This window comes from Equus caballus, chromosome 11, assembly GCF_041296265.1.
Source record: "Equus caballus isolate H_3958 breed thoroughbred chromosome 11, TB-T2T, whole genome shotgun sequence".
Lineage (NCBI taxonomy): Eukaryota > Metazoa > Chordata > Mammalia > Perissodactyla > Equidae > Equus > Equus caballus.
The window spans coordinates 47,434,027-47,458,612 of record NC_091694.1 but is presented as its reverse complement, the minus strand read 5'-3'; the positions used below and the strand labels follow the sequence as shown (position 1 = coordinate 47,458,612).

Below are 24,586 nucleotides of genomic sequence, written 5' to 3'. Positions count from 1 at the left end.
AAGATGCTGAGCCTGGGGCTCAAGGACATATAGTGGCATAGCTGGATGTAGAATCTTGATCTTTCCGTCTCTCTCTGTTCTTTAAACCCTGGAGATCTGGGCTGGCCCATGGCCGAGTAGTTAAGTTCACGCGCTCCTCTTCGGCAGCCCAGGATTTCACTGGTTCAGATCCTGGGCGCGGACATGGCACCGCTCGTCGGGCCTCACTGAGGTGGCATCCCACATGCCACAACTAGAAGGACCCAAAGCTAAAAATATACAACTATGTGCTGGGGGGCTTTGGGGAGAAAAAGGAAAAATAAAATCTTAACAAAAACCTAGAGATCTTAATTCCTTGGGACCCTGTGTTACTGTCAGAGAATCTTTAACAGAAGGTCACAATCTCCTGACAGGCTTAGCTCTTCCAGATAAGAGACCAAAATAGTTTCTGTGAAGTATTTTGGTCACTAGATAATTTTGTCGTGCTCTGGTTTTTGGGTTTTTTTCCAGTTTTTGTTCTCTCTGCTTTTTGAGGATTCTATTGATATGTCTAGCTCAGAGACTCTCTCCTCAGTCCTGTCCAGTCTACTGAGGAGCCCAGGGATGGCATTCTTCATTTCTCTTACAGCGTTTTTGATCTCTTGCGTTTCTTTTGGTTTCTTTCTTAGGATTTCCATCGCTCCACTTACATTGGCCATCTGTTGTTGCATGCTGTCTACTTTATCCATTAGAGCCCTTAGCATATTCATCATAGTTGTTTTAAATTCCCAATCTAATAATTCTAACATCCTTGCCATTCTGGTTCTGATGCTTACTCTGTCTCTTCAAACAGTGTTTTTTGCCTTTTGGTATGCCTGGTAATTTTTTCTTGATAGCTGGACATAATGTACCAGGTAAAAGGAACTGCTGTAAATAGACATTTAGTAATGTGGTGAGGTGGGGGGAGGGGAAGTGTTCTCTTATCCTGTGATTAGGTCTCAGTCTTTTTTTTTTTTTCCTTTTTCTCCCCAAGCCCCCCCAGTACATAGTTGCATATTCTTCATTGTGGGTCCTTCTAGTTGTGGCATGTGGGACGCTGCCTCAGCGTGGTTTGATGAGCAGTGCCATGTCCGCGCCCAGGATTCGAACCAACGAAACACTGGGCCGCCTGCAGCGGAGCACGCGAACTTAACCACTTGGCCACGGGGCCAGCCCCTCTTTTTTTTTTTTGAGGAAGGTTAGCCCTGAGCTAACATCCGTGGCCAGTCCTCCTTTTTGCTGAGGAGGACTGGCCCTGAGCTAACAACCATGCCCATCTTCCTCTATTTTTTTTATGTGGGACGCCTACCACAGCATGGCTTGATAAGTGGTGTGTAGGTCCACGCCCAGGACCTGAATTGGCGAACCTCAGGCCACTGAAGCAGATGCACGAACTTAACCACTGCGCCATGGGGCCGGCCCCAGGCCTCAGCCTTTTAAAGAGCCTATGCCTCTGTTCTGTGAACTTCACAACTGTTTCTCAATTTTTTTCAACCCCTTAGGTGGGACAGGATGGCTGGAGTGGGCTCAAGTTGGGTGTTTCCCTTCCCCCAGGTCAGTTAGGCTCTGATAACACCCCAGCAGGTTAGGCTCTGGTTAACTAGTTCCTTCTGAGGGCAGGCCTTGTTAAGAAGAACAGCGTGCTCTGGTTTACTTCAGAATGGTTTGTCTTCCCCTCCCCCTGCCCGAAGCATGAGGGCATTCTTCTCCAGGGTTTACTGTGGGAGCCTGGCGGAGCTCCTGAGGTAAATCTCGCAGTGATGTGGGGGCCTGAATGACGGGGTTGCCTGGAACCCTGGAATTCTCAGTCAACACTGAACTTCCAGCACTTCCTCAGTCACGGTTCAGGTCTCCTACCCCGCACTGGCGAGCCTCTGCTCTCTGTGTCCGTCCGTCTGTCTCTCTGCACTGGCGAGCCTCTGCTCTCTGTGTCCATCCGTCTTTCTCTCTGCACTGGCGAGCCTCTGCTCTCTGTGTCCGCCCGTCTGTCTCTCCAGTCTAGGGGGAAGCGGTTTGGAGGGTCCTGCCATCTCATAGGCATCCAAGAAGAGTTGATTTTTGCTGTCTGTTTAGCTTGATACTTGTTAGCACAGAGTGGTGCCTTCTAGGCTCCTTACACATGGAACCGGGAACTGGAAGTCTCATTAGATAATTTTAGATGATGCATCCGGAAATGTTCAGCTTTTTGCATTACTGTCATCAGTCTTGATCAATACACAGAATGTCGCCAAGTTCTCATATTTTCCTCCTTAAAATAACATGTGGCGTTTTTTTTCTCATTTGCCTTACCCGTCTTACTGGATGATCTCTTTGTCCTGTTCTAGGTCACTGTCATCTTCCTGAAAGATGAGGAGTATTACTCCTTGCCTGTCGTCATCGGAAGCAGTGTTGGTGGCCTTCTGGTTTTGATTGTGATTATAGTCGTCCTATTCAAGGTCAGTTCTCAAGTTCCTAAAGGCTCTGGTGTTGGGCACGGTGCTCCCTGGGACAGACAGCTGCTGATGTAGAGCGGCCACCCGGCCCTGTGGCCACTTTTCCCTCTTCCTTCAACCACACACCTGTTTAGGCAAATGAATAGTCAGTTTCTGTTTGAAAAAGGTAAAAATCTAATTGAAGTATTGGAGTACAGAGAAATTTTCATAAACGGATCTGATCGTCATTCCCCTGTTTAAATCCTTTACTTTCCTTGCCCTGTTTTAATGTTCAGACTCTTTCGCTGCTGTTCAAGACCCTCCGGTCTCTGCCTCACCCCTCTCCGCCCTTAGTCTTGCTTTTTCTCCAGACATGTTGAACACAATAGGTTTGCGTCTCTGTGCTTGCAGTTAGGCTGTCCACAACCCCCCCGCCCTTCTGGCTTTTTCCCCTTGCTCACACTCTTCCCTTGAAACTCATCCCAGAGATTCCTGAGTCCTCTGAGCTGAGTTACGTGCTTTTCCTGTGAGCCGCCTCCAGAAGCCCTTCCAAGTGTCACTGGTCACACTGCATTGTAATTCTTTCTCTTCCTACTAGATGTGAGTTTCTTGATGTAGGAGGCCGTGCTAGATGTCTTTCTGTCCTCAGCATAGCAGGTCAAAGTGCTTTGGGGATTCAGAGGGAGGTGGAAGAGCTCTTCTGACTGGGGAAGGAACACCGGGAAAGGCAGCCGTCAGGACGGTTCTTGAAGGCCTGGATTATCAGGGAGAGATTCAGAGGAGGCGCGAGAAGCAGAGTACAGGGCCTATTTTGATAACAGCTAGATAAATGGTTTTCTAAAACAGATGAATATCTTAGGTCTGTAATTGGGCTTCCTCTCCGTTTGTTTTAGTGTGGCTTTTTTAAAAGAAAATACCAGCAACTGAACTTGGACAGCATAAGGAAGGCCCAGCTGGAATCAGAGAATCTGCGCACAGAAGAACGTTAGGACCAGCTTTCTCATCCATTGGGAGACAGTGTCAGCCAGTCCTTGATCTAGACACGTGGTGTGGTGTTGATTACTTTTTCCTTTAGGATCATCTAGAGCAGAATCTAACAAAATGTTTGTGGAATATTGATTTTTAACTATACGTTGTCCCAAAGGTGTCTCTATATTATGCAAAAAATAAACTTGGGAAACATTTGGTGTTAAGTAGCGTTCAACTGTTTTCTTTGCAGAAGCGCCTTTAATGTGCAAATATAATATACGTTGTGATATTTTTTTCCCCAAGAGGAGGTTATATAGCATTTCCCAACCTTATTTGCTTAAGAACGCTTTTTTATTGGCATTTCTATTAACGTCTCCCGAAATAGTGTTCTATGAAATACATCTTGGTTGAAAGTGATTCCTAGTCTGGCATTTTCAAGATCCTAAGATGTTGCCTATTATTTCAAATCAGGCCACAAGAAAGCACCCCGAGAACAAATGTAAAAAGTAGAAAAACAAAGGTTGCTGAAGCAGAAACTAGGGAGGAGAGAAGACCAGGACTTTGTTCTGTTTTTCAGTTCCGTTGCACATGTGAACATGTCTATTTAATATGCAGCGCTGACCTTACTTGGCTTCCTGTGTGGTGAATTGCTCAGGGAGACTTTTGTTCCTTAGTAGATACCGTCACCAGGAGAGAGCGCTCGTCCGTCCGCAGGAGGAGATGGAACCTGGCCTGGGAGTTGGGGGCACAGAGATTAGGGCCTAGTTAGAGGCTGGCTTTGCTCTTCGTATCTTATTTTATGTTTGTGCCCCATGCTATTAAAACTTGACCATGTCTCCCCACTGCCAGCCAGACCATGGAACAATCCTTGTTTTCACGGATTATAAAAGTCACTGCAAAAAATTCAGTGCTGCAGAAGTATATAATGTAGAAAGTAATCCTTGCCACCCCTCCGTCTTCTTTATCTAATTTGGATGCTTTCATTATTGTTTCTTAGAAATTTTAACTTTTTCTGAAATTTGTGTGGGTATAAGGTGTGAATTAGGGAATTTCCCCTGGGTTTTTTCTAGACGCATGACTCATTTTCACAGCACTACTTGTTGAGATGCTTAACCACCTGCTCTGCTTATCCACGCTCTCCTATATCTCAGGGGCTGAAAGGCTTTAAGCATTTCCCAGACTCCCTTGCAGTGGGCTTCCCGTTTAGGTTTTGCTAGTGAGAGGCACTTGCATGAGGCTGGAAGGGGGGCAGGTGGGAGAAGCCTCTCCGCTGCTTCTCGTGGTGGTGGTGGCAGCAGTTGAGTGCAGGCCCCTGAGCAGCAGAATGACAGTGTGGCCTCCAGCAATGGTGGCAGCTTCCTGCAACTCCTGACCTCTGGGTGACACCAACTGCTGTTTTTATTTTCTAGCCCTTTCAGCAAATTTGAAACTTAACTCTGTATTCAATCCCTTTCTCTTGAAATACCCAGAGTGATTTCTGTTTTCTTGATGACCTTGAGTCTAACTATGTTATTTTTAAAGGAATCCAGTTGTCTCTCTATCATTTATTGAAATGCTCATTGATGATTTGAAATTCTGTTGTTACCACTTATGAAATTCATGAATATGTGTGTGTGCGTGTGTGTGTGTGTGTGTATATATATATATATATATATATATATATATATATATGTATAAATTCTGGAATTGAGTTTTGTTTCCCTGATCTGTTTTTTCCTTCCAAGCACCACAGTTGAAGAAACATTTTTTCTTTTTAGCCTTATGCAAGTGGTAAATTCACAACAGCACAGAGGTATCTAAAAAATGAAAAAATGTGTCTCCTCTCCTCTTCCCCCACTAATCTCTCTTTCCAAAAGGCTCGCCAGTGCAGAGAGACAGACGGACGGACACAGAGAGCAGAGGCTCGCCAGTGCAGAGAGACAGACGGACGGACACAGAGAGCAGAGGCTCGCCAGTGCAGAGAGAAAGACGGATGGACACAGAGAGCAGAGGCTCGCCAGTGCAGAGAGACAGACGGACGGACACAGAGAGCAGAGGCTCGCCAGTGCAGAGAGAAAGACGGATGGACACAGAGAGCAGAGGCTCGCCAGTGCAGAGAGACAGACGGACGGACACAGAGAGCAGAGGCTCGCCAGTGCGGGGTAGGAGACCTGAACCGTGACTGAGGAAGTGCTGGAAGTTCAGTGTTGACTGAGAATTCCAGGGTTCCAGGCAACCCCGTCATTCAGGCCCCCACATCACTGCGAGATTTACCTCAGGAGCTCCGCCAGGCTCCCACAGTAAACCCTGGAGAAGAATGCCCTCATGCTTCGGGCAGGGGGAGGGGAAGACAAACCATTCTGAAGTAAACCAGAGCACGCTGTTCTTCTTAACAAGGCCTGCCCTCAGAAGGAACTAGTTAACCAGAGCCTAACCTGCTGGGGTGTTATCAGAGCCTAACTGACCTGGGGGAAGGGAAACACCCAACTTGAGCCCACTCCAGCCATCCTGTCCCACCTAAGGGGTTGAAAAAAATTGAGAAACAGTTGTGAAGTTCACAGAACAGAGGCATAGGCTCTTTAAAAGGCTGAGGCCTGGGGCCGGCCCCATGGCGCAGTGGTTAAGTTCGTGCATCTGCTTCAGTGGCCTGAGGTTCGCCAATTCAGGTCCTGGGCGTGGACCTACACACCACTTATCAAGCCATGCTGTGGTAGGCATCCCATATAAAAACAGAGGAAGATGGGCATGGTTATTAGCTCAGGGCCAGTCTTCCTCAGCAAAATAATAGTTAATAGTTTTCAGATATTCTTTCAGGATGTCCCTGTGCACATACCAGCATCAACTTCTCTACATGTGGATCAGATTGCATGTGGTCCCCTCCTTGCTTTTTCATCTGAGACTTCAGAGGTCTTTTAGTACCACATGTGCAGGTCTCCCCCATTCTTTTTAACAGCCCTGTCATATGCTGTGTTATATTTACTTAACAAGTCCCCACAGGTGGATATTTAGGTGGTTGCCATTTCTTTTCTTTCTTTATTAGAAAGAAGAGGTGTGGTGAACATCTTTAAACATGGATCCTTCCTGGCGTGCTTTTCAAGTGTGCTCTTGGTTAAGTTCCGAGCACAATTACTGGGCCAAAGGTTAGTGCATGTAAAATTTTGATAGACAATGGCAGCTCAACCTCCAAAAAGTTTTTCCCAGTTTACATTCCACTTAGAATATATGGAAGTGCCGCTGCTTGCCCTCGTCACCGCTGGGCATCATCAAATTTTAACTGTTCTGCTAACCTGGTCAGTGTGAAAAATGCTATGCTGTTTTTGATACCAGTTTTCATTGTAACTTTGCAGTAAATTTTGATATCTGATAGGTCATTTTCATTCTTATTAAAAAATATTTATTGTATTCTTTCAGGTAGTTCTTAGTTTTTCAAATTCCCAAAGGAAACCCTGTGGGGTTTTAATTTAAATGTACAGATTAAGTTGGGGACAATTGTTTTCTTTACAGTATTGTCTTCCTACTCAGAAATGTGACGTTTCTCCACTTGCTGAGATTTTAAAAACACCCTACAGCAAGGGTTTATAATTCTCTTCAGAGGTCTTAATTAATGAAGACTTTTATTTTCACCCGTATTGTATATTTATTACTGCTACTGTGAAAAATATCTTTTCTCCCCCTGACTGATTATAGAGTTTGTATTTAGAACAATTGGTTATTTTGAATGTTATCCTTCTCTGGCCATCTCACTGAACTCTTTGTTTTTTAGTAACTTTTGTTTGATTCTCCTGGAATTTCTAAGGAGAAAATCCTATCTGCAAATAATGGTAATTTGGAGTCTTTCTGATATTTAGACTTTTTTCCCACCTTTATTTCTTTTACCAGAACTGGTGGAGCTCTGAGAAGGTACCTCTGTGCCTGATGTCACTGGGATTGCCCTGCGTGCTCTCTGCTGCAGCTGCACGCCTGCCTGTGGTCCTGCCCTGCCACCCTGCTTTGGGCAGTGTCTGGGGCTTGGTTGGAGAGCCCGTCCTTGTCTCCTGGAGTCCCTCATGTACCTCTGTTAAATTCCCAGGCTGCTTGGCGTGACCAGCTTTCCCCTTGATCTGATTGCATCTGCTTCATTTCTTTCAGGAATTCCTTTGTAAGTTTGGTTCTGTTTCCAGGGCTGACACAGGCTTTCTCCCGCTTTCTGTTTCTTGGGTTGTCTCAGTGGGATGTGTTTTTGAAGGAAAAGAAAGAGGTAAGTTTGCTTAGCTCTTTCCCTGCTGTTGGGCTCAGGAGTTGTGTCCAAGTTTTCAATGTTACAGGTGACGTGGAGCCCCTGTTTTTATACTTTTTTATTGCAAATAAGACCCCACTCCCATTGTAACAGTCAGGGCTTATGTTGAGCACCTGTGAGCATCTGGCTGACTAAGCAGTGCTGATCTGACTGGCATTGGACCCGCACAGCAGCAGTCAGGAGACTACAGATGGGAGTGGTTGGCGAGGAGGCAGAGCCTTGAAATGGAGACCAAGTCGCCTGCTGTGGCTTGGGCCAAGGCCTTCTCTTTCTTCTAAAAGATGCCTTTCTAGTCCTAGGCCTTTCCTGTTTGCTGTCACCCTCCTCTGCCTGGGAACAGGAAGTGTCAAAGCTTGCATAGATTCAGAACAGTGGGTCATGGCCACTGTCCTGGTGAGAGAAGGACCACTATGGGGCCAGCTGGGCACTAGTATTGGGATAAAAGCCCCTGTGGTTTCTGTTTTCCTTTCTCCTGTTACACGTAGGCTGGTGAGTGCAGATTTCAGCAACTTTTTCTCTTGTGATCACATCTGAACTCTGGGGTTTGGTTGTTGGAGGGGTGAAATCAAGCAGATGTGAAGACCTAAGTCTGTCAAACTTTGCAGGCCTAATTAGATTTTGAGAAAGGGGTACTTCCTGTGGCTGAGCCCAGGAGGCTTATGATCTGCACTGGTGTATTATTCTATGCACATCTTCTCTAATACCCTTACGAGGAGGGGTATTTGGTTAAGATCAGGGTTTAGGTATTTTTGGGTCTCCTAACCATGCTTATAACCTTGTAATAGTGCCAGAATTGTACATTCCTTTAAGAACAGATTTAGGAAACTGAGTCAAGGAAACAGTTAATCTCTTCAGGAAGAGTAGTTGTTCTAACATCAGAGCTCAGGAGGTAGCTGGATGCACCTCAATAGACAATTCCCAACTTCAGTTGACTTGATTTTTTTTTGATTAGTGGGAGAACATTTTGAAAAGTACATAAGTAATACATGGATACACTCATAGTAAAATCAGAGTAAAAGGGGAGAATTTGCCTTTGTTACAGCCTTGCCCCACCCTGTGCCCCCCTTAGAAGCTGGGTGAACTGGTTCAGCATGTACTCTTCCAGGCCGCCATATTCTGTGCCCTTGTAAATCTTCACGTGTACAAATACAGTATATAGATTTTAAGGTTTTGTTTGTTTTACATAAATAGCATCATATATTCTTCCATTTGTAATAATTGGTGACCATTTTCAAGAAACTAGTGTCAGAGACAAATGCTGCTGCCAAATGCAGGGTATGTGGGGGTGGAGACGACACCTTGGGTCAACATGTCTTTGGGGAGTTAATAAATTTGTATAGCTTTTTACAATTTGTCAAGATGCCCTTTCAGCTTTTTCCAAAAGTGGAATTAAAGGCATTTTTGTAATTGTCGTACCATGCCAAATAACTTTCCAGAAGGACTGAGCCACGTTACGTGGTTATCAGCAACATGAATGTATCCTGGGGTCTCCATCTTTAGTTAGCTTGTTTCCTTGCTGGGTACATAATGATACCTTTAGTTTACTTTTCCTTGATTGTTGGCAAGACGATGTATTCTCCTATGAAACAAGATGACATTTTTCCCCCTCTATGCTTTATTTTTTCTTTCTTGTCCAGTTAAAATGCGGCCCTGGCATTTTCTCATTAGCCCTTTCTGAACTGCATCAGCTTCTGGGATAGAAATAAGAGGTTCATTTCTCCCTCTGAACTTCGGAGCCTCTGGGCGAATAAGGGTGATTTGACCCAGAATTAGAGAGCAGTGTGCCCTCCGGAATAGGGGAACTAAGTGGTGCTGATCTGCTGGTGGGCGATAGGAGGCAGTAGTCATTGTTAGTGGCCTGTCTAATGGAGGAGCTCCATCTGAGTGCTACAGAGAAGCCAGGACCACAGCATCAGCCCCCAGGAGAGAGAGCTGGAGGCTCTGCGTCTCCCTCTCCCCTCTCCCTGAGGGAGGATTCTGGGTCTGGTTGGTCAACTCCTAGGACCCTCTTGCTGGTTGCAGTCCAGGGCGGAGTGATGGGGCTGCAGGTAGGCAGGGGCAGGTTGAAGGTGTGGCCTCCGTGGATGCCTCCTCTTCTGTCCAGGGCCTGGGAAGGAGCCTGGACCAGCCCTGCCACAGCACTGGCAGGTATTCTTGGACTCTTGGCCTTGGTTTCCCGGGTTTGACTAGTGTGCTACCCTGAGGTAGTCTTTCTATTCTTTAGAGCTGTGAGGTCTGAGATTAAGGTTGGACTGCTGGGGTGGAAGAAAACACTCCTGGCCCACTTTGTTTCTGCAGACCTTTTAGATTTCCTAGTCTGGACAAAGCCTGCCAGCCTCACTGCTGGAGTTCTACGCTGGGGCTGGGGGTCCTTTGCCTCCTGGGTGAAGAGCTCGCTGAGGGGATGGCTAGCTGGCTAAGGACCCTAGCACCCCTAGGCCGGGGGTTCTAACTTTTTCGTGTTCCACAGCCCCCTCTGGCAGTCTGGTGAAGCCTAGGGACCCCTTCTCACATTTTTTTCCCCAACGCTGTTATGAAAAGGTTCAAACATTTAGAAAGATTGTATTTTACAATTGTGAACACGTATCTACCCGCCACTTAGTTTCTACCATTAACATTTTATTATGCTTGCCTTATCACATATTTTTCCACCCACCCATCCATCAGCTTGTTTTTAGATACATAAAAGTTTATAAAGAACCAATTATATTGAACTACAGTGATTGGGATATTTTTCAAAATTTATGATGTGGAGGTACATGTGCTTCTTTATCAATGCATTAAAGCAGCAGATCTGATAACTACCCTACTAAAGTAATGATGAGCTTACAATGTATTTTGAGATTTTTGCGATAGCTGGCATGTGAGGGGAAAGTATCTGCAGTTTCTACTGGTGTCAAGATGCAGGTACTGCTGATGCTACTGTGGCTTTTGCATACGCTCAGGATTGAAGGAGATGTTAAATTTCAGTTGAAGGGTGGTACGATAAATAGGTAACCTGTTTTCCATCCAGCTTCACAGATCTCCTCCTGTGTGTACTCTGGTCCCTTTAACAAGCGTGGTCCCACGCTGGGCTTGTCCCTGAGCAGCCAGTCTTCATGATCCCTCTGTTCCTGGAGGAGGAAACAACTTGCCCGAGGCCACAGGGCTAGTGTAAGGCAGAGCCATTGTCCCACTAGCAGGTTTTTGGATCTCCAGGTCTAATATTTTTTCCACAAAAGCTTTATTACAGACTGGGCAAGGCACAGGTGACACCCCGGTGAGCGGCTGGTTTCAGACTTTGCTGGGCAGCTCGTCAGCCTCCTTGCCCCACCTGCTAAAGGCTCTGATGCTCCGCCCGGCTTGGGCCTGGGCATCTGCTGTTTTGACAAGCCCTTCCAGGTGATGCAAGAGCCACACCCTGTGAGATGCTAGTTATGAGATCAGACTTTGTTCGTCTGATTCCACTTTGTCCATGCGAGCTCTCAGCACACACTTGGAGTCTTGATGACTCATAAGTTGCTTCAGGAGACAAATTTAACTTAATGCTCTGGTAGAATTATCTCTGGTGAAATCTTCTATGAATATATACTCCAAAAAAAAGGCTTAGTCACTCTACCCGAGACACTTCAAATATGCAGGCTAATGGGCAGAGGCAGGGTGATCAGGAGTCAGCCTTCCCTCCCTGCTTCCCCATCCTCCTGAAGTAGGATGACACCCGCCTCACATGGGCCGTGTGGTACCAAAAGCGGTAAAGCCCTTTCCTGCCCTCAGCCCTAGACGACAGGTAAGGGATATACTCAACTGTGACTCCGTAAATCAAACAGATCCTGTCCTTTGGGAATTTAGAGGAGAGGGATCCAGGAGGCCGTAGGGAAGGAGACACACAGACACCTGTACGCTGAGCCTTGAAGCCATGGAGGAGTGCGGGGAGGCCGGCCTGGGTGGAGGCACGGAGGTTGGCAAGTGAAGGATGTGGTAAAGCATGTTAGTCCATTTGGCTGAAGCTGAGTGTGCGTAACGGGGCATGTGAGGCCAGAAAGTCAGGAGGGGACAGTGACTGCAATAAGCAATGAGAGTCTGCGGAAGAATTGTGTACAGGAAACGAAGGGAAGCCACAGCCACTCCCGGTGTCTTATACAAGCAGTTCCTACTCGTTCTCGTTTTGTTGCCACTGCAGTCCTGTGAACTTAGAGCGGAGGGGAGGGGATGGACGTGAGTCGCGAGGGCTCTGGGGAGACCACTGCAGGGAGCGGGAGGAAGAGCAAGATGAGCTTTGCTCTAAGACGTCGTGTTAGAGTCGTCGCTGCCTTGTGAGTTTGGTTGACTTGAGTTTGCATCTTTACCCGTTTTGGTGCCTAGTGAACCAGCATTTGGCTCTTTACTCTTTTTATGTGTTTGAGACCTCAGCGGGGTTTTTCCCTGGGTCAGATTTTGACAACTAAGGAACGAGTAACAGCCCCTCAGTGAAGCTGGGTCAGGGAGCAGCGGATGGACTCAGAAAGCCTCCCCACAGCGGGGGACACGCCCTCTACCTTTTTCCTGTTGACTATTTGAAATGACATGAATAATGCATCTGCTACTTCTTAAATGGACCAGAAATGTCTATTCATGAAATGTGTTTAACATAGCAGGACTGCCAGACTGAAAGGAAAATTAAAGGATAAATTGCTTTGTGGGGCCCTGTGTGAAACCCTTCCCACACCCCGCCCTTCCCGCTCCTGTCCCTCCCGGCCATCCAGGATACTCAGGATACTCAGGACTCGGAGGGAAGGCCCTCCTCATCTTGCGATGGCTCCTTTTGTGCCCTGGGACAGATTTAGACCTCCTACCGCTAGGCCTTGCATGAGCGCTCCTCTCCTGTGGGGTGGGAACTAGAACTGCATTCCTATATGTGAGTAATGTGTGAACCTCTACTCCAAGAACCATACTATTTTATGGCATTTATGTTTTCTTTATTTCTATTTTGCTTCCTTCTAGTTTTTGGAGAATGTCTTTTGAGTTTGTCAGCCCCTCAGGTTAAGAGGAAGTCTTCAGGACCAGGGGAGGCCTCACTAGGGCTGGAGGGGAAAGGAGGAGTCCATATCTTGGAGGCTGCAGGTGACCAAGTGCCACACCACGGCGCTGATGGAAACGCATTGATGCTGTCGGCCATGCACCTGCAGCCAATGGTTTCCCTCTTAGCACCTCCCCCTCTTCCCCTAGAGAATGGGAGGTTTTCCTGCTTGAGGGGATGATCTTGTAATTCTCCTGCCTCTAAAGGCTCGTCCCCGGCCCCCAGGAGGAGAGAATGGTGCCGGGAGAAGGTTGGAATCAGAAGTGAGAGGGTCTGTTTGCCCCCAGGCAGAGCCCCCAGCACATTTCTCTGGGGAGAGGGAGGGCTCTGTCTGTCTGTCTCTCAGTTCAAAGACACTTGAGGATCCACCATGGTTTTTACTAGAGATTGTCCCAGGACCCAGAGCAGACCTAGATGCCCCAGGAGTGGGTTCAGACCACGCAGAAAAAGACAAAATGTTGGCAAGTTTTAGGAGTAAATGAGATGCTGTAAAAAGAAAAAAGCCCTTTATAAATTCATTTTCTAGTTCCCCTTCACTTTACTGCAGGGACCTTAAACCATCCAACTAGACAAAGGCTCGTGACCCAGATGAGAAGGGTTCCCTCACCGCCAGTCTCTTTCTTTTGGGTGGACGGCTCTTGTAATAAAGCATGTGGGGGACTCCGTGGTGGGGGAGAGGGAAGGGCACGGCGGTGAGGCAGGGAGGGGCTCTGACTGCTCTGAAGGCCAGCCATTCCCCTGCCTCCTGACCCTGGGAGTGAGATTTAAAGGCACCTACTCAGTTCTTGGTGCGCCAGGGTGGTGCCCTCAGCCCCGGCGGCAGGGGGAGCCCCTGCAGAGGGCGCCCATTCTCTTGACAGACCCTCACTCTCACGTGGCATCATGAGAGAGTCCGTTTCCCTCCGAGGAGCACCGTACAAGCTGGGGGGAGATGATGTTCCGCAGGGCCCCGGCAGTGGCTTCCCTCCACAGCGGCATTGCACATGTGAGAGCCAGAAGCCACAGGCCCCGAGCGGGTTCCACGGAGACCTAGTACCAGTCTCAGCTTCTCAGGTGACCTCGGACCTCATTCCATCAAGCTTGAAATGGGCTTGACAGGTACGTCTTCGGCCGAGCTCGCAGAGTGAGTCCAGTGAGTTGATGTGGAAACTGTAAAGCACTGTGCTCTTGGTGACAGTGGAGATGATTTCTTGGACTGGGGGGCCGGATCTCCTGGATTCAGATTCTGGCCCAGATGCTCACTAGTGGTGTGATCATGGACGCAGCTAACCTTAGGGACAAAAGGGATAATAGCAGTACCAACCACATAGGGTTGTTGAGATGCTGAAGGGAGCCCATGCACGTCAGGCGCTGAGAACCGCGCTTGGCCAGTAGTAAGTGCTGAGGAGCATTCGCTCTGGGCCTGGTGCTGGCGATCATTTCAACAGGGTAGGTGCCTTGGGGCTCTAAGACTTGAGATGGGGTGGGTAGAAATTGGAAAAACTCACTCAAAAGCAGCGGGCAACTTTCTCTCTAGGGGAGACTTCATCTTGGTTCTGGAAACATCCTTGACTTGGACTTTTAATAATGCAATTTAAAAAGCAAAGCCCCTTCTCCTGCTTTGGGTGTAATGGGTGTTGGGCCGGAACTTGTGGGGCCCCAGCTGTGTGGAGGTCGACTGCAGATACTTGTGTTTGCCCCTTATGAGAAGTATTTTTCATATTGTTTTGACCATGACCCACAGGAAGACATGTATTCCACATCACAATGTCATACGCACACACTCATACTTCAAACGAAAGTTTCACGAAACTATGCCTACCCTTACTTCCTTAAACACTCTCTGATGTTTTCTTTCCTTTTTTTGTCTTGCTATGCTGGTTGAGACCCAGGGAATTGACATCATGACCCACCAGTAGGTCTGGACCTCCTCTAAGTAGCTATGCTGAGAGGGACCCCACAGCAGGGGTCTGGCCCCAGCCCTAAGAGCAGCTCTTCCCCCTCTGGACATCCCTCGTGGTCTCTAAAGCTTCGGGATACTTCTGTCAGAAATTGCAGCCTGGGGCCGGCCCCATGGCCGAGTGGTTAAGTTCATGTGCTCCTTCATGCGCTCAGCTTCGTTGGCCCAGGGTTTCACCGGTTCAGATCCTGGATGCAGACATGGCACCGCTCATCAAGCCACGCTGAGGTGGCGTCCCACATGCCGCAACTAGAGGGACCCACAACTAAAAAATATACAACTATGTACTGGGGGGCTTTGGGGAGAAAAAGGAAAAATAAAATCTTTAAAAAATACAAGAAAAAAAGAAATTGCAGCCTGGTTTTGGCTGGACCGTGGGGGTTCAGGAGGGGCTGCCAACACTGGAGGGCAAATAAGAGCAGAGCCCCTTCCCTAAAGCCAGAGTGGCCGTTCTGACAAGCCACAGAGGGTATATGTGGCATTTCAGCCTCTCCAGCAGCACACAGTCGGTGCTCAGTAAAGGTTTGAGGAATCAGGAACAGGGGGGAGTGCCCTGGACTGGGGCTAGTTGTAGACTCTGTTCCACCTGCAGAATGAAGCTTCTAAAGTCCCAGTTATGACTGGGGCAGGGTGGCAGCTCCAAATTCCTTCCCTGTTTAAAAAAATCAGGCCTGAGTTTGTTCACTCACTCAACCAATATGTACTGAATTATTTTACTGCAGGCATAGCGGTGGGCGTGGGATACAGAGACGTCCAAAGGCAAGGTCCTGAACTTTCGGGAGCCTAAGACCTCTGGTCTTAGTAGGAGACACAGTCAGTAAGTAAACAAGACCATATCCAGGAGTGACAAGTGCTCTAAGGGAATGAGAAGGAGCAATGGGATAGAAAGTGAGTTGGGTGGAGGCCACTTTTGGTGGGTAGGAATAAGGACAGGGCTTTTTGAGGAAGTGGTATTTGGATTGAAATTGATGAAAAGATCTGTGCTTTCCAAATGACAGTGTGAGAGCAAAATACAGATTCCCAGGCCCCATCCTAGACTTAGGGAAGGAAAATAGCGGCAGGGCCCAGGAATGTGCATTTTTCATCAAAATGATTCCCATGTGCACTAAAACTGGAGATCACACCTGGTGAACTTCAAGGTCCCTCCAGCTTGCAGGGCCTGTGGTGCAGGGAAGAGAATTTCTCATTCCTGAGGTCTAGGGTAGGAGAGGAGCAGGACTGCTTCTGGTTGGATGGCAAGATGCAAAAAATGAGTGAGCGCCACACCTCAACACACAAAGGGAGAGCTCACCCGGGGCCCTGCCTCCCTGCGGCCGTGATCTCGGAGCTGCCCTCCTGACCTGCTCCCACTCCCTTGAATTTAATTTCATGTGTTGTTGTTATGGGACCAAATGTGAGTCCCCTTCTTGGCGAGTTAATCAAACTACACCAGGAGTAGCTGTCACAAAGCAGAAATTTTATTCGTAGCATGCAGCAAAGACAATGGAGACCGTAGGGAATAATTTCACAAAGCTCTGGCTCCCTGAGCACGGGGACGTGGGTACCTTTATTTGGGGTAGGGAATGAATGTTCAACGGGAAATTTCATCATCATGTGCAGAGGTGGGCATAAGCTTGCACATGTGTGGTTTGAAATCATGCTTTTATATATACATTGCATGATCTAAGAATGGCTGCTTTGCCCTCCCCAGATCAGGGGAATTTCCATGTTAAGGAGCGCAGATTACTTTAGCACAACTCTCTGCCTGTTTATGTAGATGTCACTCTTGTGGTTTCAGTTTATGCTGGTTTGTGCTGCTCTGTGCCGGTTCAGAGCAGTTGGGTCCGGACCAGGACGGTTGTCACTTAGAGCTTCTTCCCGGAACACAGCTGAAACGGCATAAGCTCCACACCCCAAAGTCCTTAGAGAAAGGAACATCTGCACCTTTCAACAGGACAAGAGGATTAGGTCAAACAGACAAGAAAAAACGTTAGAGTTTAGGCAAGACAAGAGAAGGCGTTAGAGTCCACGGCTGGTGACATTGTTAGGGGCGCAGTCTTAGCAGCCTAGATGAGGTCCATCTCTTGCTTTGGGAACATTTCAAGCAGCTGGAGCCCGCCCTCTCTCCAGGCATGATTTACGATCCTAGGCATTCCCTGTCCCCCACCCCCGCCCCATCCGCCCTCAGTGTGGCGCAGAGTCCTTGACGCTGTGGGCACTGGAACCTGCTTGGCACCCGACTCCCTGGGAGTGCGGACTTTACACCTGCCGCAGCGGCTGCAGCAGGAGCACCCACATCGTCACAGCGGACACGGGAGCCAGGGGTTGGACGAGACTTTAGTCTCTCCCAGCCTGGGGGCAGCGTGGGGGAGCCAGGTTCCCCTGGAGCGCTGGAAAAGTCCAGAAACCTGTTGTGTCTACCTACTAATGCTCGTTATCACCTCTTCACCTCCGCTTCCCGTGCCGTAGGTCCCGCCTCCCCTGACCTCAGTTTCCCCTTTCTATTCGATAGGCCAAACCCCTGGGATTTCTTTGGGATTAGAGAAAGGGGGTTTGCTTTAAAAGGAGCACCTCCTCCTCTCCCCGCCTTGCCTCCTCACTCCTCGGCGAAGCGATCCCCGCTGGGGCGGCCGCACGCGCGGGCTTGCGGCCCCGGGGAGCGCCTCCCAGGCCCGCGGCTGGGCGCTCGGTGCGGCGGTGTCACTGGGAGGGGAGGAGGGGAGGAAGAGGTGGCGGCAAGGTCGCAGTCCAAGGCTCGGGCGCCGGCCCCAGCGGATCCCAGCGGCGGCTCTCTGAGTATCCGCGCCGCTCGCCGGCCGGGCGCCCCCGCGCTCCGCCGCCCCCCGCGCTCGCCCGCCCGCCCGCAGGAGCCGCGCAGCGCCCGCCGAGGTGGGAGGGCCGGGCGGCCGGCAGGCGGGCGCACGGCGGCGCCCCGTGCGGCACACGTGCCGCGGTCGGCGGTTGGGCCCGGCTGAGACAGCAGCATGGGACAGGTGGTCTGCAAGAGCCTCTTCCAGTCGCTGTTCGACTACAAGACCGCAAAGTATGTCATCGCCAAGAACAAGAAGGTGGGCCTGCTCTACCGGCTCCTGCAGGCCTCCATCCTGGCCTACCTCGTGATGTGAGTTCTCCGGGGCTTTTGGGAAGGCAGGGAGGGTGTGGGGGACGGGGGCGGGGGTTGGCGGTGGTGGTGGTGATGGCGGGGGGGCCAGCAGCTGGGACCTTCTCCAGGGCCCCGGAATTGGCCTGTGTGCACATGATGTCCCCTGTGGTTGGGGGTCTATGACCCGGCGTGGGAGGGGGCCCTCCTTGGGCCGTTGCTGTAAGGGTGAGGGGTAGGAAGGGAGCCCTCTGCTCCCTCACCCGCTCTGGAGGTGATGAGATGCGGGCAGAGGCTTCTGGGTTCCTGGATTTATGAGGCTTTCCGTGGGCAGCTCCTTCCTCCAGGGCTGGAGCCCCCATTGTCAGGGCTATGGGAAGGGGGCAAGGATGCAGGGGGCTGGGCTACAGCTGTCGGCCCTGGGCCCTGGCCTGGCGCTGGCCCAGGCACCTGGTAGGTTATTTATAGTCACTGAGCTCAGTGGCAAGCTGCGGGCTGGGACAACTCATCAGCCTGGCATGTCCCAGAACTCCCCTCTGGTCAACCCGCCCTACGCGTGTGTGACCTCTCAGGTGTCCAGCAGGGGTCCTGCCGAGGGCCCTCTGCCCCTGCCCCCAGCTCAGCTGTCTGCCTCCCCAGCTCCTTCCCACCTAGCAGGAGCTGGTGCCATCAGCTGAGGGGGCAGCTCCTTGGGGTTGCTCAGCCCGGCACTGTTCAGAGCTCTTACCTCAGAGTAGGAAGGGGACAGGTGGAGGGAGGGGATGACACCAGCTGACTGGAATGCTGGTGCATCTCTTTTACTCCTTTAGTAAATGCTGCTGAGTGTATTCTGTTTCCGGACTGGAGCAGGAGCAGCCACTTCTCCTGGGAGGGCAGCTGACCTCACCTGGAGCCCCTAAGGTCCCTGGCTGTTGCCACCTGAGGCCTTTGTACATGCTGTTCCTCCTCTAATGGGTTAGCCCACTCATCCTTCAGACCCGAGTTCCCCCGTAAACCCTCCTCTTTTCCTCCGAGGCATTCCCACGGTGTAATTAAATGCTTATCTGGGGGATCATTTGCTTAATGTCTGCCTGCCTCTCTCCAGCCTGGGAATGCCATGAGGACAGAGCCTGGCATTGCCTGACTGTTTAGGGAATAGGTGTGAGATGAATGAGTGAATGAATGAGTGAATGTTGGTGCTTGAGTATTTGCTGAATGTTTCTGTCCAGGCCCAACCCAGTGTGTCCTTACTGAAATGGCTGGTTGGCTCAAGGGTCACAGCTGTTGGGGAGGAAGAAGACATTTCCTCTACCCACTCTTGGTCCTTCTGGCCCAGCTACAAATTAAATTGACATGAGACAGAATAACAGAAGAAAATTAAACAAAGCTTTATAACATGTATATGTGGGAGAGACCCAGGAAAACTGAGCAACTCGCCAAAATGGCAGAGGTTCTCATCTTAAATACTATCTTCAGCTAAAGACAAAGGAGGATGTTGGGGGTGGTGGTCTGGACCTTCAAAGGGGAGGAAGGCCCTTCACATGGAAAGGGAAAAGCAAATGTTTGGTAAATAGAACTTTGATAAGAGTGGGCTTAGCAAGGCTCCTTCCAGCCTACTGGATACCCAGAGTTATCTGTGGTGAAGGCCTGTCCTGGGGATACGCCTTTATTTTAAATTTCTTTTAGGCAGTTAGAGGGAAGGTCAAAGTCTCTTTCAGAGTCTTTTGTTGTTAAAAATAACCAAGGCAAGGCAAAGAGACACATTTTGAGGTGGCTAATTCTGATTCCCCACAGTCCTGCCTTTCAAACTTTAAAAAGTTTCTCAGTCCTCTGAAACTTCAAGAAGTTTCGTAGTCCAGAAGCTGAGTGGTAGGTTGTTCCATCTCACTGAACACATTTCTTAGTCCTGATAATAGGTCAGTCCAGTTAAATTCATTTTAGAAGGCGGTGATGCAGGTGAGCTCCCGAAGTTAGGCCTATATTGTAGAAGCAAGCAATCAGGTATTTAATAAGAAGTATTTCTATGGAAACAAGAAGAAAAACAAAAGTTAATGGTTGGAGCAAATTATAAACCAGTTTGAGCCCGGGGACAGCCTGTCAAGAAGATTTTTAGATGTCAGGGTCAAAGCTTCTTTTGCAGTTTGAAATGTCTCTGATGATGTCATCAAGTGTTCAGGTGTCTTACACAGCAACAGACATGAACCTCTCCTAAGTTCATATCAAGTTATTCAGCTTCAGTTTGCAAGGCTTCAGGAAAAAGGGCAGGTTCAGTTCTCAATGATTCTGAATGAAAATGATGGAAAAAATTGAAAATGTTAGTTTGCAGATTTGCAGCCAGATATTTCAGGAGACTAGAAGAATTCAGGATCCAGTCTAGTTTACAGGTAGAAAAGAAAAACGTCAAAGACAGTTAATAGAACTAGGATCTAATATCCACAAACATTTAGTATAGTTTTTACTGAAACATAATTTTTCTCTCTAAAATCACCCTCGTTTTTACCAAAGATAGCCAAATTAAGACTGATTGGGTTGTAAAGTAAGTTTAGTTTCAATAAATTTGGCCCAATTATTTACATAAGTGTAGCAAGAATAGCGATTGATCATATAGGCTCTTTTAAACCTGCTTTGCTGAAACTTTTTATAAGGAATCCTAGATTGAACTTTAAATTTAGGGCTCTCGAGGCCAGGAAAGCCAAGGACTTATCAAAACCTGTCATACCTACAGATTTGGGTGAATTTTTCTCTTCTTGAGCTCCCCAAAATATTTCAAGGTTCCAGTCACCTGCCAGATAAGTGACCTTCCTTATCCATAAGGTTTCTAGGAAACAAGGTAAGGCGTATTTCTTACTTTATTCCATTGAGTCCAGTCCTTGTTTCTCAAAAGCTGTCTGGTCATATCTGAGTCTATGACTGTTTCTCTCGAATATGACATTCCAGTCAAAGCTTTGGTAAGACAACCAATGTTTCCAGTTCTGTCCTATTATAAGGAGAATAGATTCTTATTGAACTTATGTAAATAACTATATTGCCTTGAAAATAACAATGCTTACTAAGAGTTTCCAAATTCTGGAGGGATCAGGTAGGGAGGAAAAGGTAAATGTTTCAATTTTGTTTACAAAAGTATAATTTGTCAAATTGCTGTGTCATAGGTAGCTTCAGAGAAAAAGCTTTCCTTAAATCTTTTTTTTTTGGGGGGGGGGGGGGGAAGATTAGCCCTGAGCTAACATCTGCTGCCAATCCTCTTCTTTTTGCTGAGGAAGATTGGACCTGAGCTGACATCCGTGCCCATCTTCCTCTGCTTTATATGTGGGGTGCCTACCACAGCATGGCTTGCCAAGTGGTGCCATGTCCGCACCCGGGATCCAAACCAGCGAACCCCGGGCTGCCAAAGTGGAACGTGTGAACTTAACTGCTGCGCCACTGGGCTGGCCCCTTCCTTAAATCTTAAAAAAACCTACAACTTTTTACAAAATCAACAATATTTTAAACAAAAGGTCATAAAATCATCCTCATCCGTTCATTCAGTCCTGTGTAATTGATTTTTAATCTTAATCTTCTGTTAGCAGTGTTATGGGGTCATCAGTTTCTCTGTTAGAGTTCTGTAATTTCTTACCCAGTTCAGTTTCATAATCTGAAAGCTTGTAAGAAACCTGTATTTTAGAATGTGTCAGAGTCTTTTCCTTGAATCTCTAAAGATGAAGACATTTGTAAAAGTAGAGTTAAACAAAACTGTCTGTAGGGGCCGGCCCGTGGCCGAGTGGTTAAGTTTGCACGTTCAGCTGCAGGCGGCCCAGTGTTTCATTGGTTCGAATCCTGGGTGCGGACATGGCACTGCTCATCCAGCCATGCTGAGGTGGCATCCCACATGCCACAACGAGAAGGACCCACAGCTAAGAATATACAACTATGTACCAGGGGGCTTTGGGGAGAAAAAGGAAAAAAATAAAATCTTTAAAAAAACTGTCTGTAAATGACAAAAGACTTAAAAATGACAATTGACAAAGAAACTTGGTTATGTCTGTGACATACTACACTTTAAGATAACTAGAATTATGACTGACAACCAGGACAGATCAGAATTTTAGGAATTAAACGCTTATATCAATAATACTTACCCACATAACACCATAGGTCCCTTTGAAACAATGTTTAGTTATCCATTTGACCATAGTGACAAAGATTTTTAGTGAATACAGAAGATTAAATAGCTGTAAGACCTTAGCACCTGTGATTACAGACCTGATAAAACAATACAGGAAATTAATTTTGATAAAACATAAAATCCCTACCATTCTGGTAGACTACTCAAAGAAAACACCTTTCATAATCCCTTTACCAGCAGCAGACTAAAAGTTCAGGAGAATTATCCTTTTAAGAGCGGAAAAAAACCAAAGTCTAATTTTGCACCAGCTTACTTTTGATATTAAACTCATTTACTTGATTAAATTCATTTTAATTTTAGCCATCTTGACCATGCACAAAACTCTTTTTAGAATTTCTCTTTCACAAATGTTCTGTAACTTTCTTTTTACATTTAGAATTTGTCCCATGCTTGCTTTCTTCCCTTTTAGTACTTTAGGACAAATTTATCTTTTTTTAACAAAACAAACAAAATATTTGCATTCTTTATACCTTCTTTACTGAAAACTTACATCTTTCCTTGAATGCAAATATGTTTTCCTTATTAATTTCTAGTAATTTAATCACATATTAGAATTTTTAACCCTTAGAAACCTTAATTTTTAAGTAAAAACTAAGCAATTATAAACTTTCTTTCTTTTTTTTAAAGATTGGTACCTGAGCTGACATGTGTTGCCAATCTTCTTTTTTTTTTTCCCTCCTTCTTCTCCCCAAAGTCCCCCAGTACATAGTTGTATATTCTAGTTTTACGTCTTTCTGGTTGTGCTATGTGGGATGCTGCCTCAGAATGGCCTGATGAACGGTGCTAGGTCCTTGCCCAGGATCCAAACCAACAAAACCCTGGGCCACTGAAGCAGAGTGCGTGAACTTAACTACTCAGCCACAGGGCTGGCCCCTATACACTTTCTTTTACATTAGCGTTCTGTGGCTTGGCAAGTTTGTTAATACTTTTTTATAATTTAAAATACATGTTACTTTATAGTACAATCTTTTAATAAAACACAAGACATGTTTACCAATAGACTCAAACACTTTTTAGTTTCTCTGTAATAAGAAGCCAATAGTAGTATTTTTAATATTTAGTAGTATATTTAATAATTAGTGTCTAATATTTTATCTTATTTACAAATGAACTAGATACTCAATGGATTTTCATTATTTAAGCATTTCATTATGGAAGCAAAACTTCAAAGTTTTAAGTTACCAAAAAGATTTTGAAAGTTATTTTAAATACACATGTTATAACACATAATTATTGTTAAAAAATTCATTCTTATCTTTTCCACATCTGCTTAGTTTACCTGTTTCCAATAATTATTTAGGTTGCCTATAAAGACTTTGAGACATCAGACAAAATCAGCTATCATTTTAAGTTGTTATGCTGACTAGTTTGTAACAGGGATAAAATGAGCTTATTTAACTAGTAAACCCAGGCTGCATGTCTGCATCATATCCATTGCTGATAACTCAGAGGACATGTCCATTTTAATCAAAGCAACAAACTTAAATAAGCTTTCAGTTATCAAAGGTGAATTTACCATGTTAACGTGAATGACATTTGGGTTAGTTTCGATTACATTTAGAAATAATGTAAATGCTTACTTTAAGCCAGTTAAACAGAGCTCTTAATTTTGGCCATACCATCTAGGGATAAAATATCACACATATATAACATACATATAGACACACACAAACACACAGGTAGACACAGACAGAGATGTTAATTTTCTTTTTTTTTATGATTGGCACCTGAGCTAACATCTGTTGCCAATCTTTTTTTTTTTCTTTCTTCTTCTCCCCAAAGCCCCCCAGTACATAGTTATATATTCTAGTTGTAGATCCTTCTAGTTGTGCTATGTGGGATGCCACCTTAGCATGGCTTGATGAGCAGTGCTAGGTCTGTGCCCAGGATCCGAACCAGTGAAACCCTGGGCCGCTGAAGCAGAGCTTGCGAACTTAACTTCTTGGCCATGGGGCCCCGGCCCCCATAGATGTTAAATTTTTGTTATGAATCAGGTGCAATACAAAACTCACTAGTTTCTGAGAAACATTTGCATTTCCAAGAATGGCTCTCAGGTCCTAGAGAAGATGGGAGCAGAAAATCTACGTCATAAAGACAGAGAAAGCAGTCAAGTTTTCTTCAAGATGGAGGTTCTGGGGGATAATTGCCTCATCAGTTTCTCATGTCTCAATCTTTTGTCTCACTTAATGTCTAGGAGTACTTTCGGAGGAACAGGGGAGGCCCTGGGGTTGGCAAAAGACAGATGAACTTTGAACTGCCTTCCAGAACCATACCTCCAGCCTTGGAGAGATTTGCAAGACAAAGACGATTGTTTCCAGTTCCCTAAAGAACTGGACTACAGCCTGAATGATAAAAATGAGGCTGAATCCCTCCTCCAGCTACACCCTTCCAATTGCTTCTTTCTATCAGGGAAATTTTTAACTTAAGAGGCGAATCAAAGATTTGTATGTTGTAAAACTTTCAGGACAATGTATCACACCTGTAAAAGTCTGAACAAAGCATTTAACATGAGCCCTCTTTCTAAGTGTACAATTTAACCCTAGACCAGTTTACCTTGGAGGGGAGCTTTCATTATCCTTTTTATTAGCCCCTCATACTAGCCTCTAGTTTTATCTCATACGATGTGGGCTCAGGCAGCCCTGCTGACTTCCCTTTTAGATTTATGTGCTGTCTTACAATCAGGCAGGGGAAATGTTCCCCAGTGAGACACAATGTCTATCCCCACGATACAATCCAGCAAAAAGAGATACAGTCACTTCA

At 46.8% G+C, this 24,586-nt stretch overlaps 2 protein-coding genes and 2 long non-coding RNA genes across 21 annotated transcripts in view; 2 read left to right on the top strand and 2 right to left on the bottom strand.

The window, feature by feature from the left end:
- Positions 1–9,243, top strand: part of ITGAE (integrin subunit alpha E) — a 65,920-nt gene extending 56,677 nt beyond the window's left edge. For 3 of the 5 annotated variants that reach the window (XM_014727998.3, XM_005597664.4, XM_070226442.1), the window contains 2 exons: positions 2,322–2,432; positions 3,302–3,601. In XM_014727998.3, coding sequence (XP_014583484.1) covers positions 2,322–2,432; positions 3,302–3,397 — 207 coding nt within the window. In that variant the 3' untranslated portion in view covers positions 3,398–3,601. Of the gene's footprint in view, positions 1–2,321; positions 2,433–3,301; positions 3,602–6,396; positions 6,497–7,235 lie in introns of those variants that run through there. The other 2 variants (XR_002811660.2, XR_001377446.3) reach the window with 1 other exon arrangement.
- A 6,798-nt stretch (positions 9,244–16,041) lies between these two features.
- LOC111775719 (uncharacterized) lies at positions 16,042–17,440 on the bottom strand. 2 transcript variants are annotated; one of them, XR_011423060.1, is made up of 2 exons: positions 17,178–17,440; positions 16,042–16,529 (listed from the first exon to the last, which is right to left on the bottom strand). It is a non-coding gene; the product is annotated as an uncharacterized lncRNA (long non-coding RNA). The 2 variants fall into 2 exon arrangements; XR_002811659.2 differs by having other exon boundaries at positions 17,157–17,436.
- The window catches only part of P2RX5 (purinergic receptor P2X 5), a 26,514-nt gene continuing 19,348 nt past the window's right edge, over positions 17,421–24,586 (top strand). For 12 of the 13 annotated variants that reach the window (XR_011423059.1, XR_011423057.1, XR_002811657.2 and 9 more), the window contains exon 1: positions 17,454–17,706. Coding sequence is in view for 9 of the 13 variants with exons in the window: in XM_070226458.1 (XP_070082559.1) it covers positions 17,570–17,706 (137 nt within the window). In the remaining 4 variants the exon portion in view is untranslated. Of the gene's footprint in view, positions 17,707–24,586 lie in introns of all 13 variants that reach the window. The other variant, XM_070226456.1, reaches the window with a different exon arrangement.
- Positions 19,031–24,586, bottom strand: part of LOC111775718 (uncharacterized) — a 7,035-nt gene continuing 1,479 nt past the window's right edge. The window contains exon 2 of the long non-coding RNA XR_002811658.2: positions 19,031–19,640. This is a non-coding gene — a long non-coding RNA (uncharacterized lncRNA). The remainder of the gene's footprint in view (positions 19,641–24,586) is intronic.